This window comes from Hippoglossus stenolepis, chromosome 16 (genome assembly GCF_022539355.2).
Source record: "Hippoglossus stenolepis isolate QCI-W04-F060 chromosome 16, HSTE1.2, whole genome shotgun sequence".
NCBI classification, from domain to species: Eukaryota; Metazoa; Chordata; class Actinopteri; order Pleuronectiformes; family Pleuronectidae; genus Hippoglossus; species Hippoglossus stenolepis.
Window position 1 is genome coordinate 15,242,899 of NC_061498.1, and position 17,837 is coordinate 15,260,735.

At 45.0% G+C, this 17,837-nt stretch overlaps 1 protein-coding gene across 9 annotated transcripts in view; it reads left to right on the forward strand.

Moving 5' to 3' along the window:
• arhgap23a (Rho GTPase activating protein 23a) overlaps window positions 1-17,837 on the forward strand; it is a 71,440-nt gene that overhangs the window by 38,555 nt on the left and 15,048 nt on the right. For 6 of the 9 annotated variants that reach the window (XM_035179893.2, XM_035179890.2, XM_035179885.2 and 3 more), the window contains exons 2-7: window positions 3,894-4,097; window positions 7,231-7,255; window positions 7,649-7,741; window positions 9,144-9,222; window positions 9,796-9,856; window positions 11,895-13,533. In XM_035179893.2, the coding sequence (XP_035035784.2) occupies window positions 3,894-4,097; window positions 7,231-7,255; window positions 7,649-7,741; window positions 9,144-9,222; window positions 9,796-9,856; window positions 11,895-13,533 (2,101 nt within the window). The other 3 variants (XM_035179886.2, XM_035179894.2, XM_035179895.2) reach the window with 3 other exon arrangements.

A 17,837-nucleotide genomic window follows, 5' to 3' on the forward strand; every position in this document is an offset into this window, starting at 1 on the left:
TTCATAAAATGTACACTGATGATTATAACTGCAGAATCATGTCCTATAGAGAAGCCACACACAAAGAAAATCAATTATAACTGTAGGTTGGCTGTCAACTTTTCAACTGAGGCTGTGAAAGATTTACATTTCTAACACTGGATATGCTTCTCTCCGCTTGAGCCACTCGTCTTTTGTCTTTTCATTCATGCATCTCAATGATATGCTCCTTAATTGAGATCAAAAAGAGGAATAACCACAGGGAAGAGCCTGCTGTGTGTGTGTGTGTGTGTGTGTGTGTGTGTGTGTGTGTGTGTGTGTGTGTGTGTGTGTGTGTGTGTGTGTGTGTGTGTGTGTGTGTGTGTGTGTGTGTGTGTGTGTGTGTGTGTGTGTGTCAGAATACTCCGCTTCACCACTCAAAGCAGGAAACAGTCGTGTGTCCTCTCAAGCTGTTTTGCATATTCATTTGTTTCCATTGGGTTGTATTTGCATGTGTTTAATTACACCCACAGGTGGTAATGGGATCCCTCAGGGCTTTGTGTGTGTGTTATTATGAAGGACACCCTTTTTATTGTAATTAGCTTCTACTACTATAACTCTTAACTACCAGATTTCATGCATAAAGCATCTTAAACAGGAGAAATTCCCGGAGGAAAAGCAGGAAATACCAAATGTCTTCTTTTCTCAACAAAACAAGAGCGAGGTTTCCCCTTGTCCGTGTCTCGAGCCTCCGTAGGAAGTCAAGTTTAGACCCAAAACCACAGAAAAAATTTCCAAGTGCCTTGTTGGTTTAACTGAATGTCCAACTGCCTGGGTAGGCCAGAGCATGTCAGCAAGTTTGGATCATTTTCTTTGGTTTTGTTTTTTTTTGCAGACAAACCAGTTGTATGAAGGTGACAGGCAGGCGGGAGGTGGTTCTCTAGGGTCAGGGGGGGAAACGTTAACTGAAATTTGGGCAGAAACGCACGTCCCACACAGTCCAGAGCGGCCGAGTGGGAAACGGTGCTGGCTCACAGACCCAGTCAGACCCCGTGTGTTTTGGGTAATCACAGGGTTTAGTAATCTCAGTGCTGGGAGGGGCCATGTGGTCGAAACCGGCGTGCTGGAGCCTGTCTCCACGCTGGAGCCCGATACTCCTCCTCCACCTCTTCGTCCTCCTCATCCCTCTCCTCTCATTCACTCTCTCTCTGCTCCCTCCCTCCCCTGCCAGTTACAGTGTCTGTGTTTCAACTTGTCCGAGCCAAACCGCTCCCTCTGAGGAATTCACCCCATCTCTTCCTCCATTCACCCTCTTGCTCTTTCATTTCCTCTTTTTTTTTTACTCTTGTCTTTTTTTTATTCTTCATTGTTTTAAATCAACACCCCGAACACTCCTCCGTCTTCCTCACGCACTTCTTTATGCTGCTCTCATGCCACATAATGGGCCTCACTGCTCGCAGCTTTGAAAGAAATAGCTGGGGTTACTTTACATTGTTTAGACTCCCAGACGAAAGATCAGGCTTTTAGTGTCACGTCGATTTATGGATCTCAGTCTGCAAAAATAAACACTTGGTACTGTATACACAGAGTGTGCTTTTGATGCTTTTGAAAATAAGCACAATTGTCCAAAAATGTATTTTGAACATAAAGAAAATGACTCTGTTTTCTCCAACATTGCATTTTCAAACTCAAACTTATTTTTAGTCTCTTTTTCCTTGGACGGAACACGAAAGTAGAGGAGGAGGAAAATGTGCGGTAAAATGTCAGAACATCCGTATTTCCATTACATTAAAAGGGGAGAAGGGAGGAGAGCTGAACGGAGGAGAATGGAAGGAAAGAAAAAGAGGAGTGAAGGAGTCGAAATGCCTCGATGGCGGAGAGCAACGGGGGCTATATTTACAGGAGCGTCTGGTTATCCCGCTCTGCAACGCTACCCCACTTCCTGCCTCCAGTCCTGCCACTTCCTCTTGTTGTGTGGCCATGTACGGAGTCTGCCAGGTCAAGTGTGTGTTTGTGTGTAGAAGGAAGTGAAATGTGGGGTTTTTTTTGGGCTGCTTGTAGTCTAGACGTGTTTTCTTTTGGGCCACTAACTTTAACCAGATTAACGAACAGATTCTCAAACTGCATTTCATGTTTGACTCATTAAACCAAAAGAGAATATATAGTGTAGGAGATAAGTACAACATGATCTTATGACGTCAAAACCAGGTTATCTGTCTGACTGTCTGATGCAGTGCTGCAAAGATTAATCGGTTAATCGATAAGTAATCATCTAAATTCATTCCATGAATAATTCCCTGGGAAAGACAATGAATATGTTAAAAGGTTTCCTATCTCACAATGTTAAAGAAAGTGAATGAAAATTCCTGGATCCACTTCAAAATTGAAAGTGTTCTTCCCTGACCCATACCACATCCTTCCACCAAGTTTCGTGGTAAACCGTCCAGTCATTGTTGCGTAATCCTGCTAACAAACAAACGAAGATGAAAACATAACCTCCTCAGTGTCGGTAAATATATGGTGTCAGTCTGATCTGCATAGTGTTCACTTCTAAGTTAGTATTCTTTGTCATTTTCTATGACATTTAACTCTTATTTCCACTATTAATGGCTGTTTGGTCTGTCAAGTCCCAGAGCTGAAGTAAATAGAGTGTAAAGTGTCACTGGTAAAGAAAACCATCAAATATTCACATTAGAGAAGATGAAACCAGTGATGTCTTTTTTATTTTTACTTTAAAGATACCACGAACCATTCACTGACTATGACAATTATGCTGCTTCCATTGTGCATTGCAATGAAAAGCACATTCAAAAGTTCCATGAATTAAATGTGAATACTAACGTCTTCAAGTGTTGCTATTTTTGGTCGAACGCATTCACTCATTTGTCAACACGCAGTTCTAATTTGTCAGAAATATGGAAGTGGGATGCTCTCGCTCCTGTGTAGTGAATGCTAAATGCTCAGTGATTGATGGACGGGGTCGGGATGACATGTGGATGATTATAGCACAGAGTCGTCTCTATTTATGATCTGTCTCTTTAAGACAGCAGGACGGAGTTCAGTGAGTTCAGTTTCGCCAAGAAAAGTTTGATTGTGACCATGTCGCACGAGATAACTAAACCACAGCAGACGTGACCTCTGGGCTGACATGAAGATTCCTCCTCCTCCTCTTTCTGCTCCTCCTCCTCCTCGCTTGCGCCTGTTTGGTCAGGTGATTGTGTTTGACTGACAGATGTGGGCTGCCGGGGCAGCAGGGGGATGATAGTTCTAGCGTGTGTCTGTCAGCTGAGCCGGCCGGGCTTATTTACTCGGCAGCAGGGATGAGATATTTAGATAGCGGGTGGAAATCTGCCTTTATTCTCAGCTCTGAGTTCAGATTCTCCCCTGGACCTTCTCTGATAACACCAAGGTCAGTGTGGTCCGAAGTCTGGGCCAGTCCCCACATTCCCTGCTGCCTCTGTTGCCCAGTCTAGACGGGGCCCTTCCGGATAGTGGACCCCCCAGGTGTGTTTGTGGAGTATTGTTCTATGGCTGGGTGGCATGCAGGATTGACCTGGCTCTAAGCTACATTCAGGACTCCATGAGGAAGCTGCTAATGTAGCAAGCAGTCGAGAGTTAATGTCACTGGAGCCCCGTAGAGTCAGTTCCTGTTTCTCCATCAGAAACAAAGTGTTTTACATCTGAAAATCGTAAATATTGTTTCATTGTTGGTGCTAATTTTGGAAAAACTCAGAGGATTCATAGAGGATTTGCTGAAAACCTAGGAACACGCACATGCACACTTGGAGATGCTTAATTTATCGACATCTGTAAACGTGCACTCATGTACACGTGTGCACGCCATCTGGAAATGTCTGTAAAGGACCAATTAGACCACAAAAATGTGTTTCAACTCACCTGAATCTCACCGAATTTCTTTCTCTCTATGTCCACAGGCTAAGGGGCGGAGGGATGGTCTCTCCTCAGCCGGTGACAACCCTCGGCCGCCGATGGCGACCCGGTCGGGAAGGGAGGGGGTCGGCATGGGCTGGAAGGGTCCCCGGACGCTGGTCCTCCGCAAGAACTCCCAGGGTTTTGGGTTCACGCTGCGCCACTTCATCGTTTACCCTCCAGAGTCCACCATGCACACCAACCTCAAGGTGAGACCTGCAGGGGCTTTACAGAAATGTTTGAGAAGGTCTGAAATCACATTTTATGAAGTTGTAGAAAGTGTTTAAATGTGTTAAACATTTACAGTTGTGTGGAAAAGTGGAGGGTTTTTGGGTGTCATTAAGTCCTGTTTTCAACTTCCAAACTAAAGCTGTTAAAAAGGAGCAAAAAGATTAGCGGAAGGAATAAAGACTTAAGCTCTTTATTTGTAAGACGAACAAAGTCTGCCTGACAGGAAAAGTGTTTCTCTTAATTCTTCACTCACAAGCCTTGTTGTAGTCCCTGGAGAATTCAAGATTGTTCTGGGGACGTGGAACAAGCCTGAGTGTGAGCCAGTGGTTATTTAGCTCTTTGAGGTGTGGGGGGCAAACGGCTCCAGATGTGAAGTTGAGGGATATGGAGGCTGGGATGGGGTGAGCCAGCAGAAACAAGGCATCTATTATTACTCCACCACCCCACCATGCAGCAGCTGCAGATAGGAGCACCGATTGAATGAGATCTGTTGTCTTAGCCTGGTACCACTCCCTGGCACTTGGGCCGTACCAGGCAGGCCCCTCGGACAATGGGCCCACTGCTGGCCCCTCTGGCCCCGGTGCTGTCCTCGTCTACTCTTCCTTGAGGGTCACGTGGTGTTTTTGGACAATCGGAGCCACAGAGCTGCCCGTTCTTATCCGGAGAGCCCTCGTGGAAGTCTCCCAAATTACCCTCATAGTGTCCAATTATCAGAGGCCTACAGGGTGCATGACCCAATTGGGAGCTCATTACATGGTGTCTGCAGGTCCTGAAAGTCGCCGGGGTCCTCAAGTTTATCATCTAAATCAAAGATCCACATTTTTCTGCTGTGTTAGAGCAGAGTCTGTCGTCAAAAACAGCCTCCTCAGAGATGATAAGATTATTAAAATGTTTGTAGTGGCAAGACATCTTAAGACTTGGTTTGACCTGTAACCCCCTTTGTCCCAATGACCTTTATTTTACCACACGGAGAGTGAGGGGCTGTTTGTCAGACTTGCAGTCAAAACATCCCAAAGAGGAATCCAAAGGTTGTCAGGTTCACTGGTTGGAATTTATTGCAAAAATAACCATAATAGGAAAACAAAATGCAGAAGTCTAAAGTCTAAAGACCACCCGAGAAGTGGGGAGGGTGCATGCTCACAAACGCAAATAAAAACACAAATAAATAATGTGTATATAAATAATCTTAAATGAGGCTCGTACAATGTTAATTTTCAATAGACTTATGTCTTATATTATTTACAACCCCCGGCCGTTTTTTCTCTGCAGCTTCTCTGATTCACTGAGTTTGTATGTCGCTTTTTGAATAAATGCAAATGTGAGGATGATGAGGAAAGAAGGAGGAGCGATGCTTCACATATAAACCCTTGTCTACTCAACTGAGAATTCATAGTGACAGAGAAGTGGGTCACATGACTTTTTACTCTTCTCTATAACTACATGAGAAGCACCTGGTTACACAGCTCTAATCGAATAAACCTCATATAAATAAAAATGTCTCTTTGTCAGAGCAAAATCGATACTTAGTCACAAATGACATTCAGTCATAGCTGAAGGTGCTGCACAGTGAAATATGTTATAATGAAGGACTGCTCAGAATATGGCGTAAGTCCTTATACAACTAGGATGGCTCTCACTTAGTTTTTCTTTGGTTCCAATCCCTTGTCTCTTTATAATTCTTTTTATATTTTATTCATTTTTTAAGAGTCAGAAAATGTGTAGGTTTATACATGTGCGGCTTCAGATGTTGGCTCAGGGGTTTGTACAGTGTTTTGTCCAGGTCCAGTGTCTTGTGTCCACCTCTCACCGTCTCCTCCTCCGTCCTGGATGTGGTCAGACGGAGGAGGGCCGGTCAGTTGTGGAGTGTCCGCAGCTCGGAGCTCCATTCTGAGGTCTGCCGCCCATCCTTTCTCTGCCTCTAAACCCCCCGCCATTGTCTGCAGAGCCTGGAATGAGCCCACTCAGCGCAGCATAAAGCCGGGCGGCCGTCAGCCGGGCAGCCGTCAGCCGGGCAGCCGTCAGCCCGACATGCCCCTAACCCCAAACTGTCCACTCAGCTTAGTATGCCCAAGTGTGTGTGTGTGTGTGTGTGTGTCTCTGTGTGTGTGTGTGTGGGTGTGTGCGGAGGTGATCAGACTGGCTGCATCTATCAAACCTCCCCAGTAGCATCCTCACTGCTGAGTGTTTGCTTCATGACGTAATGAGCACCTGCACATGGTCTAACCTGAAAGTCTGTTTCGCTCTCCAACATTCAACGCTCTTAAAATCAAACCTGTCAGAAACTTTGGATGTCAGGGAACAAGTCACTGATATTCAAGTTCAAGTTTCAAGTTTTTCAAGTAGATGATTTTATTTATTGCTTAAAGTTAGACCCACATATGTAGACACAGCGTTGCACTGAGTCAGTTTCTTCAGGTTCATGTCTTGAGCCCTTAAAATCTGGCCTTTTCTTATAGGCCCTTGCTCGAAAATGACATGTTCAAAATTAATAAATCTTGGTATCTCTATAAACACTTGTGAGATTACTGCAGAGGTGTAAACATTGATATATGTGTCACTAGGTCAATGAAGATGGAACTGAATGTTCACTGAATGAAATATTTCATGTCCACCTAAAAAAATATTTGGAGTGAATAACCCCCAATGAAATCATGCAGCTGTCGCCCAAAACCTCAAACATCCCAAGTCAAAGTCAAATATCAAAATAAACTTTATTGTCAATCCAATCAAATTTGCTGCTGTGACATGGGGCAATTCCCCTTAGTGGGACTAATAAAGGATTATCTTACATATGAGAAGTCTGGGTGTCAATGTGACCCATTTTATTTAGGTTTGTTCCACATTATGTTGATTGCAAAAATACATACCCTTTCTATGTTTTCTAGATCTGGAGAGCAGACGCATGCTCTTTTATCACCTTACATTCTGTTACTGTATTTGTATGTGGAAAGATTTGTCTCAACCTTCATTTACTTTACTTTACTTTTTTTTCAGTTACACAGGGTTACACATTTATTTAAATGTTTCTGTTCAACACTGATACACCAGTTTTCTATAAATAAGTCTAACTTGAACTTGAGCACTGATTCTGTCTGTTTCTGTCCTTCGCAGGATGAGGAGAATGGAAATGGAAAGGGTAAGTGCCCTCCGTCTCTCTCCTTCTCTTATCATTTCATCAGGCAGCAAATGAAGGCCTGTACCCAGGGATAACTATGATGTAATGAGCTGGCAGCTGCTATTCGCCCCCCTGTCACATCTGCTCTGCAGCCTCTCTCTGCCCTCTACAGGACGTTATGCAGCACTGCATCTAGACGGATTCCAAGTGCACTTATTGTACTTTATACACTTATAAGAACAATAATAGACACTAAATGTTAGGTATTAATATATTTCCAAAGTCATTCACACAACTACTCAAACTTATCTATAAACCACAATCTTTATTATTTTGTTCACAATGCCGCATTTTTATAATTCAGCAATTTTGTAATCCTAATTTATAATTCCTCTCTGTCTTGTTCACGTTCAGGGTATCAGAAAGGTCGCCTGGAGCCGATGGACACCATATTTGTGAAGAACGTGAGGGAGAAAGGTCCGGCCCACCAGGCGGGCTTATGCACAGGTAAGGGGAGCACACGCTGCAGGAGCATTAACATGGCGTTTTTGCGTTGGAAATCAGTTGGTGAGAGAGCCGCGGTCATGTGACGCTGCAGACACAAACAGATGCACGATGTTATGAAGGATGCAGGGAGGGCGGTCGGCCAAGGATTACAAAAACAGACCTGTTCTTATCAGCACAAATATTAGACCGTTTGCGAAAGAGATAAGGATTTAGTTTTCAAACAGCTGTGTTGGTTGTATAATACGGATTCCAGTATGGCGACTTAAATTTACATGTTCATTTGAATGTGAAGTTTCCCTGTTGTTGTCTCACGGCATCAGTTGAGCTGCAGTCCACTCCCACCAGCTCAGACAAACCAAACCAGTACTGAACATGGTTAAATGCACGCAGTCAGATCCAGAGAGTCACATACCTGCCTGAACATTTGCGAACACACACACACACGCTCACATTCTGAGCCCTGTGTATGTGTTTCAGCTTGCACTGAATCCCCATGAATGCACAGAGACTTTGAACACGTACTGTATGCGTTATCCAATGTTCTTCCTGAGGCTACAGTTCAAAATGTTGGTCACACATCTGCAGCTGACGTTGAGAGAGTTACCAGACGGACCAATGCTTTGTGGGACACATTAATGAGGAATTGAAAGATATTTTCCATTGATCGCGTTAGTAATTATTTTAGATTGAGCTCACTAAACAGATGACAGAGAACATGTGTTGAATGCTTTGCCACCGGTGGAGCAGCTGGATCAAATCCCAGCTGCCATTAGGGACATTTTTATAAATTATCTTTAATAATTCTTATTTATCATAATAAATAATTATAAAACAATAAGATTAAATTTGAATTTGCTTGAGTCTGTGTATTGACAGCAGTCAAGGAAGTATGCAAACAGGTTACTTAAGTAAAAGTACAAATAAAAAGACTATAATACTCATTAACTACCATATTAACTTTTCTACTTGCTTTTAAATATGCTAAAAGTATTTAGGTGAAAGCACGGAGTAGGGCTGAGCAATTAACCTAAAATGTACCAAGCAGACATTTATAATCACTCACCTACTAAATCTTGCTCATGTCAGTTAATTCGGTAAATACGCTTCGTAATGTGCGCATTCACGAACTAAATATAAAATAATACCCGAAGGTAAAGTTTTAAATAATCGTGACATTGATTTGAGGTCATATCGCCCAGCCCTAGTACTGACAGAGTGTAGATCATTTTCTAATACTGCTGCAGGAGGCGGGTCTAATGTTAACTGCCCATATTGATAACTAATAAAAATGTAAAATCAGACTCTCTGCTTGGCGTCTCTTGGCAAAACACGACAGGAGTTTAGCGCCTGCTTTATCCGTCAGTGGTCGCCCGGTATGATAACATGTCTGTGTCTTCTGCAGGGGATCGGCTGGTGAAAGTGAACGGCGAGAGTGTTTTAGGGAAGACGTACTCGCAGGTGATCGCCCTCATTCAGAACAGGTAAGTCCTCCTGCCTGTCTGCGCTGCGAGCCAGAGCCGTGTTGATTTACTGAAGCGTCTGTTTGCTTTTTTCTTCTTCACAAGCTTACCGCAGTGATGACGTACAACTAGTTACAAGTGTTAGTTTTACCTGCTTTTTTATGAAGAGTAGCCTCGAGCTATGCTCTCTTAACACGCTCGGGCTCTACATGATCCCAAAGCCAGAAAGCAAGGACACAGCAGGCCCTGGTGGTGGAGGAGCTGTATGAAGTAGCACAGGAAGCTCCAAATATTGGATTTCTGGTTATGTCAGTGACTGAAAATTTAACTAAAACAATTTTTAGACAACAAACATATAATTTTGATGAATCGTGAATTATTCTAACGATGTTAGGGCCTGCAGAGAAAGCCCTGGAGGCCCTAACTGCACCTCCACCGATCAGATAATTAGCTGTTGTGGATAAATGTCTCTCACACTTTGTATCAAGCTCCAGGTCAGGAATTTGTATGTGAACTCACTTTTCATTCCTCACTCAGTGTATTTATTTCATCTGTATCTCTTGTTTATCTTTACTCTTCCCGTCCTCCCCTCAGTGAGAGCGTGCTGGAGCTCTCCATCATGCCAAAAGATGAAGACGTGCTTCAGTTGGTAAGTGTGAGTATGGGATTTTTCACGCACCTTATGCTCAAAAAGATAAACATACACATATCAAACATGCCATGTATTATTTGTTATAACCAAGGAGGGGACTTTTTCATCCCGGTGCGTTTGTTGGTTGGTTTGTTTGAGTTTAAGCAAGATTACACAAAAAATAAATAAAAGGATTACCACAAAACTTGGTGGAAGGATGTGGTATGGGTCAGAGAAAAACTCCCCAAATTTTGATGCGGATCTGGATCAGGGGGCGGCTCCAGGAATTTTATTTTCACTTTCTTTAACCTTGGCATTTTTTCATCTCCTTGTGAATAATTCATGGATCTCAATAAAGAAAATCTGGCATATTCAGGAGACTAATTTCTGTAACCGTGTGCAAGTTGATGCAGCTTGATTGAATTTAAGGGGACTATTGGGCCTCGGTGGAGTTACACGCTCATCTGAGTGTCATTCTAGTTCATGTATTTAAGACCATTTCAGTAAAGTGTGTATTCTGCGTCGCGTGTATTTGCAGAGTTCAACCTGGATTCAACTCGTCACTGTCAAAGAATGTGGAGATTTTGACAGAATGGCTGGAGAGTGACTCAGAGACTCTCTGCTCTGTGTTTAAATTACAACACACGTTCATTAAAAGCCGCTGGTATCTGACTGTTGGAGCTCGCATGAAAAAAAAAGTGCTTGGAGTTCGTTCACACACACCCATGTACTGTTCAACACATTTTTCACGCTCCACAGGTTGCTCCATGCTCGCTCACATGATCAGGCATGCATCATCCCTCGCCCCTCCCACTGACCTGGAGCAACATGTCAACACGCTACAAAACATTTTTAGGATGACCTTTGTCGCACATGTAGAAACTTCAGTGTTCCTGCTGTAAGAGCCCAAAACTGCCCCCTCAACCCCCACCCCACCCCACCCCCATTTTAGGTACGCTGCCATGCCTCAATATTATAAACCCACTTCTCTGTCCTCACACTCCTCCCCTCGCTGCTGTATCTGCTGCATTCCTAGCATGACATCACCAGAGCTGCGCCTCCTTCCACACTCCCACAGGGTGGAGTAACACAGACGCTGAGGAGGGAGGAGAGAGAGAGGCAGTTTGTAGGGATCCGGACAGAGGAGAAAAAACAAGACAATCTACAGATAGAAAACAAGAGGAAAAAAAATATTGATCGGATCTATCATGAGAGGAGGAGGGTGCGTTGTTTGAAGGACGGCCGGTTTGAGCAGCAGGAGTGTCGGGTCAGGAGCGTTGGTGAGGATAGGTCTCATGTCTTGTCCTCTGCCTCTTCTTCCTCCTCTTCTGTTTGTGTTGAATACAAGCTGAACACGCAGGCTGAGGAAAGGGTTTGGACTCTGGTGAACGGCCTAGATAAGTTAGGTAAAGCTTGAAGAGTTTTCAAACTGTCTGTGATTTCATTTTTTTGAGTCATGAAAGCGGAGAGAGGATTGTTGGCAAGTTTGTTTCTCTCTTTCCGGTGTTGTGAATTTGAAGTGATGCTTTAAATATGTAGAAAAGTGATAATTCACTCATAAGCTTGTATTTGAAATGGATTCTCTTAAAGCGGCACACTGTATATACATATACACATGTATTTATATATATATGTATATATTTTCTGGATGTGTATACACAACATTCGTCAGGACGTCTCTATCTGCTGCTGGTGGCTGTGCAGCGAGTGTTGTGGCTTTTGCTCAAGGCGATTCATGCATTTTTCTAGCCAGTTAGCATGTGTTTGTGTTGAGAGCCGAGGCCTTGGGGACAAACTGTGGCAAAGAGGTTGAGCTGAGAGACGGCCTCACTTCAAGACTTGTTGTGTAATGTACAGCAGCATGAAGATGTCCTATAGAGCTGTGGTTATTATTTGTGTTGTTACAGCACATTTTGATTTAAAGTTGAACACACACACACACACACACACACACACACACACACACACACACACACACACACACACACACACACACACACTTGTCTTTTTACTTCAAGTTTTCTTCCTGTCATTTCATTGTCTGTGTTTCTTCCTTTCCAAGGCATACTCCCAGGATGCCTACCTGACAGGCAACGAACCCTATTCAGGGGGAGCTGAGCACCTCCCACCACCACCGCCCCTCTGTTACCCACGCACCAAGACCACCACCCCTGCTGGAGCCCCTCCACCTACGCCCATGGGCCAGAACCAGCTGGATAACTGGAGTCGCTGGCCAGGCTCTTCCAGCCCCTCTTCACCCCTGGATAACCACTCGGCTTTGGGCAGCCCCGCCAGCTGGCAGGAGGGGCGGGCGGGAGAGCCTGGAGGTGTGGGTCACAGCAGCCCAGCCCACCGCACAGAGGAGATCCAGTATGGTATGACCAGCAAGCAGCCTCAGGGCCAGACCAGGGGGCGCTCCTACTCTTCCTCTTCCTCGTCAGGAGGCCCCTTGTCCAGCCCGCTCCAAGTCCACTACCCCAACCACCACGCTGTCAGTCCCCCGCAGCCCCAGCCGCGGAAGTCCAGCTCGGCCTGGACCAGTCCTCCCCTGCCACAGCTCAGCCACGGTCAAAACGAGCGCTGCCAGCAGGCGCTCACTGACTGGTTCTACAGCCAGCAGCCTGAGCAATCAGGACGCTGCATGCAGACGCGCCACCGCAGCTACTCTCAGGACCGACTCAGTGAAACAAGGAGGCAGCAGCAGCGGTCGGGTGGCTGGCCGCACAGCGCCTCCCAGGACACTCTGCTGTTATTGCAGCAGTCAGGACCAGGACCCCACGGAGAGCCCTGCTGGTCATATGGAGACTGTGAGGGGGGCCCAGGTAGGGGCCACCATGGCCCTAACTATACTCGAACTCGCTCTGAAAACCTTCTGGCCCAGTACGATCGTCATGGCCGCTCGTTAGAGATGCTGGACCGAGCAGCAGCTGGAGTGGTCTCACCTCGGTTTGAGAGGCCGTCGTGGCACCAACAGGCTCCACAGCCGCCCCCCAGGACTGATGCTTACCCAAGACAGGGGGGACATTTTGGTGCATCACAACCTCCTCTGGTACCCCGACACACACAGCCACATTCTAAACACCACCCACAGCCACATACCCAGGCCCACTTGCAGCCCCAGGCCCAACAAGCTGCCCCCCAGACCAGGCGGCTCCCCACTGGGCAGAGCATGGACGACCAGCCGGTGGGCTACCGCAGCTACAGCCCCTCTTTTTACCGCAAGACAGGCCGCATCATGCAGCAAGCCCACTCTTTCAGGGACCCCTCATACTCTGGCCCTCACTTGAACTGGAACTCAACACCTAAAACCAGCCCCCCAGAGGGCACAGCGGCGCCCATCACCTCCTCTACGGCCTCTCCCCTTGCCTCCACCACTCCCGAATCCCAGGATAGAGCTTACAGGCCGACGAACCACGAGAGGGAACGAGGGTCGGTGGAGGGGGAGACGGAGGTGGTGCCACAGACCCAGGAAGTTGTGTTGAGGCAGAAACCTCCCACCGGGCGGAGGAACGCCCACGGCTTGCGCCATCCCCACTACGCGCTGCCCATGGACGGGCTGGAACCCTCGTTGTTTTCCTCAGATCCTCAGGACTCAGCCCCCGCTCCTGGTTCCTCGGGAGACGTAGCCCCGCGCAAACCCAATGGCAACCTCGCCCCGCTCTCCATAGAGGATGACTCTCTGGCCTCCATCCCCTTCATTGGTAAGCCTCCATATTCCTGCACTTCATCCTGAGTCTCTTCTCATACTTAAATCCCCTCATGAATACTCGTGCTGACCTTTGGATTTCATCGCCTTTATAAAATCTAATCCACGTTGAGTGTGTTTTTTTTTTTAAGCAAGGGAAAGCTTAACGGAGAGGAAATACAAGGCTATAATTCCGACTAAATTACAAGTCAGGGGGAAATGTGTGTGTTTCTTTAATTTCCTTCTTGTCTGTCTATTCTGGCTCCAGGCTTTTCTCAGATGCAGTTTCCATCCTCTCATTGAAATTCTGCTGGTGTGTGTGTGTGTGTGTTTGTGTCTGTGAATGTTTGCACTGTGTAATACAGTTGTTTCTCACAGTCTCACAGACAGTATTAGTAGTTTTGATTGAATCATATCGGTTGGGAGTTGACTAATCCTGCTACCTGCCCATGGTCTGTGAGGTCACCTCACCGTGCGGAGGAGTCTGTGTGTGTTTGTTTATGTGTGTGCAGGGCAGTGCGAGAGATTTACAATAATTCCTGTGTTGTGTTGGCCTGTTGTCATAATCTCCGCCAAAGGAGATTGTGTTTTTTGCCCCTGTCCAGTTTGTTGATAGGTTATTTTGTCAGCAGGATTACGCTAAAACTACCAAACAGATTTCCATGAAGTCGATGAATGAATGGCACATGGCCCAAGAAAGAACTCAATTAAGTTTTGATGTGGATCAGGATCAGGTGGCGCATCGACGATTTTTTTTCTTATAACTGTCTTTAACATTGGAAGACAGGGCCTTTTTTGACATTTTCACTGATTTCCCAGGGAATGATTCATGGGTCTTGATGAAAAAAAAAACAGGCACGTTTAGGGAACTGATATCTATGAATAAATGTGTCATTTTGTGCAGCTTGATTAGTCTTAAGGAGACTGTTGGGCCTTGGCGGAGGTATACGCTCGACTGAGTGCTCAAGTTTGCATTTGTTTTCTTCAGTGGATTGTTTTTTTGTCTTTTATTTATTTGTATTATTTTCAACATTTAATAAGATAAGAAAAGCTGAAGGGACACAGTCATGTAATAGTAATACAAAAAGATTGGATGTTAATGTATATGATTAATAGATCTGGGAATCCACTTGACCTGCTGTCCTACCTGACAAGCTCTGCACATTTATTAGAGCCTGTTCACTGTGGACAATTCTAAACGTTTCCTGTAAAAATCATCGAAGCAAAGAAAACTTGCACTGATCAGTTCTGCAAAGATTTTTTCCAGTTTTATATAATGATAATGCAACTTCATAGCACTTTTCTAAACAAGGTTGAAATGTCCTTTTATTGACCAAGCAAAATAAAACTTTTGCATTTTAATTTGCGGCATTTTTACATAAATGTTGGATTAGATCAAGCAGATGTAGTCGATAGTTGCAGATGTCGCAGCCCCTGGGTTTACAGGACCTGCAGCTCTGTGTGTAGGTGAGGTTGTTGGCATTAATATGTACAGTTATATACAACATATGTTGGTGACAGTGGGCCGGAGACAGTGGGCCAGAGCTGTGATCGTGTCTCGGCTTGTTCCTCCTTTTGAAAAGACCGAAAGAAAAAAAGGGGCTCCACAGGCTTCAGACGGGCTTGTGTCGCTCGACGTGGACAACAGTCAAACCACAGGCAAACAAAGTCCCCGTCACAGCCTGAGGAAAAACAGCCGCCGCTTCCCCTAATGCAGAGTAGATTGGAATCAGCTGACTCGGAAGCTTCTGTCCCGACTTGGAATGACCGCCGTTGTTTGAGCTGAGCCACTCTCTCGATAAAGTCATTTAAAGAGAGCTTTCACTGATCCAGCGGATCAGCAAAGCAGGAGGCATCTCTCTCCCTGTCTGTCTGTCAGAACACGTTCTCGTCTCATCCCTTCACCTGAATTAAATGAAACCACGCAGTCAGAGCTGCAGGCCGGGACACGTTTCATGGCCATAAACTGAAACTAGGCTAGTTTCTCCCCATAGACAAGAACGAGCTTTTCTCTTCATTCTTTCTTCTTTCTCTCCTTCTTCGTCTCCTTATCTCTTTGACAGAGATGCTGATATGATCTCGGCCTCCTCAGGAACATGCCATTTAATAGGCCCTCATTCTAATCTTTGACATAATGAGCACAAAGGCATGTTGTGTCTGAGGGCAACTATGTTTTTATGACGACTTGTGTGGAGGTATCCAAAAAGTTGGAGGGAGTATTTGGACTATTTCGGTAGCTCGTACAAAGTGGATAAAGCGGGAAGAGGCATGTCGACAGACGCAGTGTTTCACTCTGTGCCCACTTAGAGTCTTTCAGCATGAATCTTGGCTGTAAATTACCAGGAGGTTTTTGTGGTGGTCCTTGTGGGGAACAGTAGGGGCCCATACACTCTGCTCCGTCCCTCAATGCTGCTATTGTGCTGCAGTGGAAGATGAAGGGGTTGGTGTGTCTGTGCGGGTCTGTGTGTCTGTCGTTAGTAGCTGGACCCTGGACCCTGAACACGACACACCAGGACCAAGACCCTCTGTGCAGGCTTCTGTCCTGATCCAAATGGGCTTCTTGTCCCCTGTGGTTTGACTTACAGGCAATAGACCCCCACCCCCCCACATTGGAGTTCTTGCTCGCCACTTTTTTCTTTCTCTTTTTTCCCCTCTTATTTTATGTCTGTTTTGTTTGTCTGTGTTTAACAAAGTTGAGGCATCAAAGCTTTTTTGCATGGACCAAAATCTGCCTAAGAAGCTGAGTCAAGGAAACTATCAGCAACTGTTTTGATAATCTATTAAACATTATGTCATTTAAATCATTTTTATGAGCAACAACTGTCAACATTTACTAGTTCCAGCTGTTTCCATTATAATAATTTGCTGCTGTTTTCTCTCACATGATTAATATACAAAATATTTCTGGGTTCCATGAAACTTGGACAGGAACTTTCTCTAATTTCTGATATTTTATCGACTGAATGCTGAAAATATTTGGCAGAATAAACAATAATAACCTTAATTACAGTCATATAAATCAAGCACAATTCACTTACAGCTGTGCACCGTTTTACATTTAAGAGGATTTTGCGGAGAACATGTTTATATTTGTTTAAATAAGATATCTTAACATGTCTATCTGTCAGTCTTCAGTCTTCAGTACGTACACTGAGTAAAGCCTGTTGTGCTGTGCGCTTGGTAACAATGCACTTTTTAAACTAATCCAATATGATTATTTATATATATATATATATATAGCAATGCATCATGTAATCCTGCAACTCAGTAAAATTGGTCAAACTAGGGGATATGATGCATTTTCATTGTCATGTTGGATTTCAGTGATATTTTAGTCTCTTTTATTTGTTCCTTTTTTTTAACATTTTCATACTTTTCTTTCTCTCTTTTCTTTCTCCATCTCTTCCCCCCTGTGTAATGTCTGAATGCTGAGCTCCACGTATGAAACAGGATGAACGCAGGACGGTGAGAGTAACAGTATGCTGTGGCTTGTTACTCCCCTCTGCTGGTCCATCTGGGCCTCGTGGCTCTGAGCTCACTCTCTGGCTGCCTGTTAATGACGGCCTTTGTTAAACCCACAGCCCGACTATTTCTGGGGCTGCGCTGTAAACAGGCAGATTCCTCGTCCCAGATTGGGATTGTTTCCGCCTTATGTCGGGCGCTGGGTGAAGAATAGAACAGCGAGGGTGGGAGATGGAGGAACGCCAGAGGGAAGGAGATACAGCAAGTAAAATGGGGGAATGTGAAGGATGCTGCATCAGTAATGTTAGATTAGATTATAGTTAAAGATGCTGGGATGGAGAGCCAAGGAACAAGAGAGGAAAAACAGGATCAGGGGGTGAGATTAAATGGAAAACTGAGAAACCCCAACAAGAATTTTTAAGACAGACCATGTGGTGGTGTGTGGGGGTGGATCTCAGACTCAGGCCCTCTGGTGTGCAGGGCTGTCTGACTCTCTGCTGCCTCCTGTTGTTTCCACACGGAGAAAACCTCACAGCATTTTAGTCCTTGAAAACGTCAGCGGAAAAAAACCTAACTTTCTGTCAGTACGGAAGTGTGTGTGTGTGTGTGTGTGTGTGTGTGTGTGTGTGTGTGTGCGTGTGTGTGTGTGCGCGTGCACGTGCATGTTGTGCTTTCATATCCTTTTACATCAGCCGAAACTATTAAGACTTGTGTGACCTATAAAACTGAATTATGCCTTTGTCTTCTTGAACAACAAAGCTCAATTAATGACACACACATTTCCCTTTATATCTACATTTAATTACCCACAATCCTCTACTCTGTACTTGTTGGATTATGTTATTTGCTATTACAAGT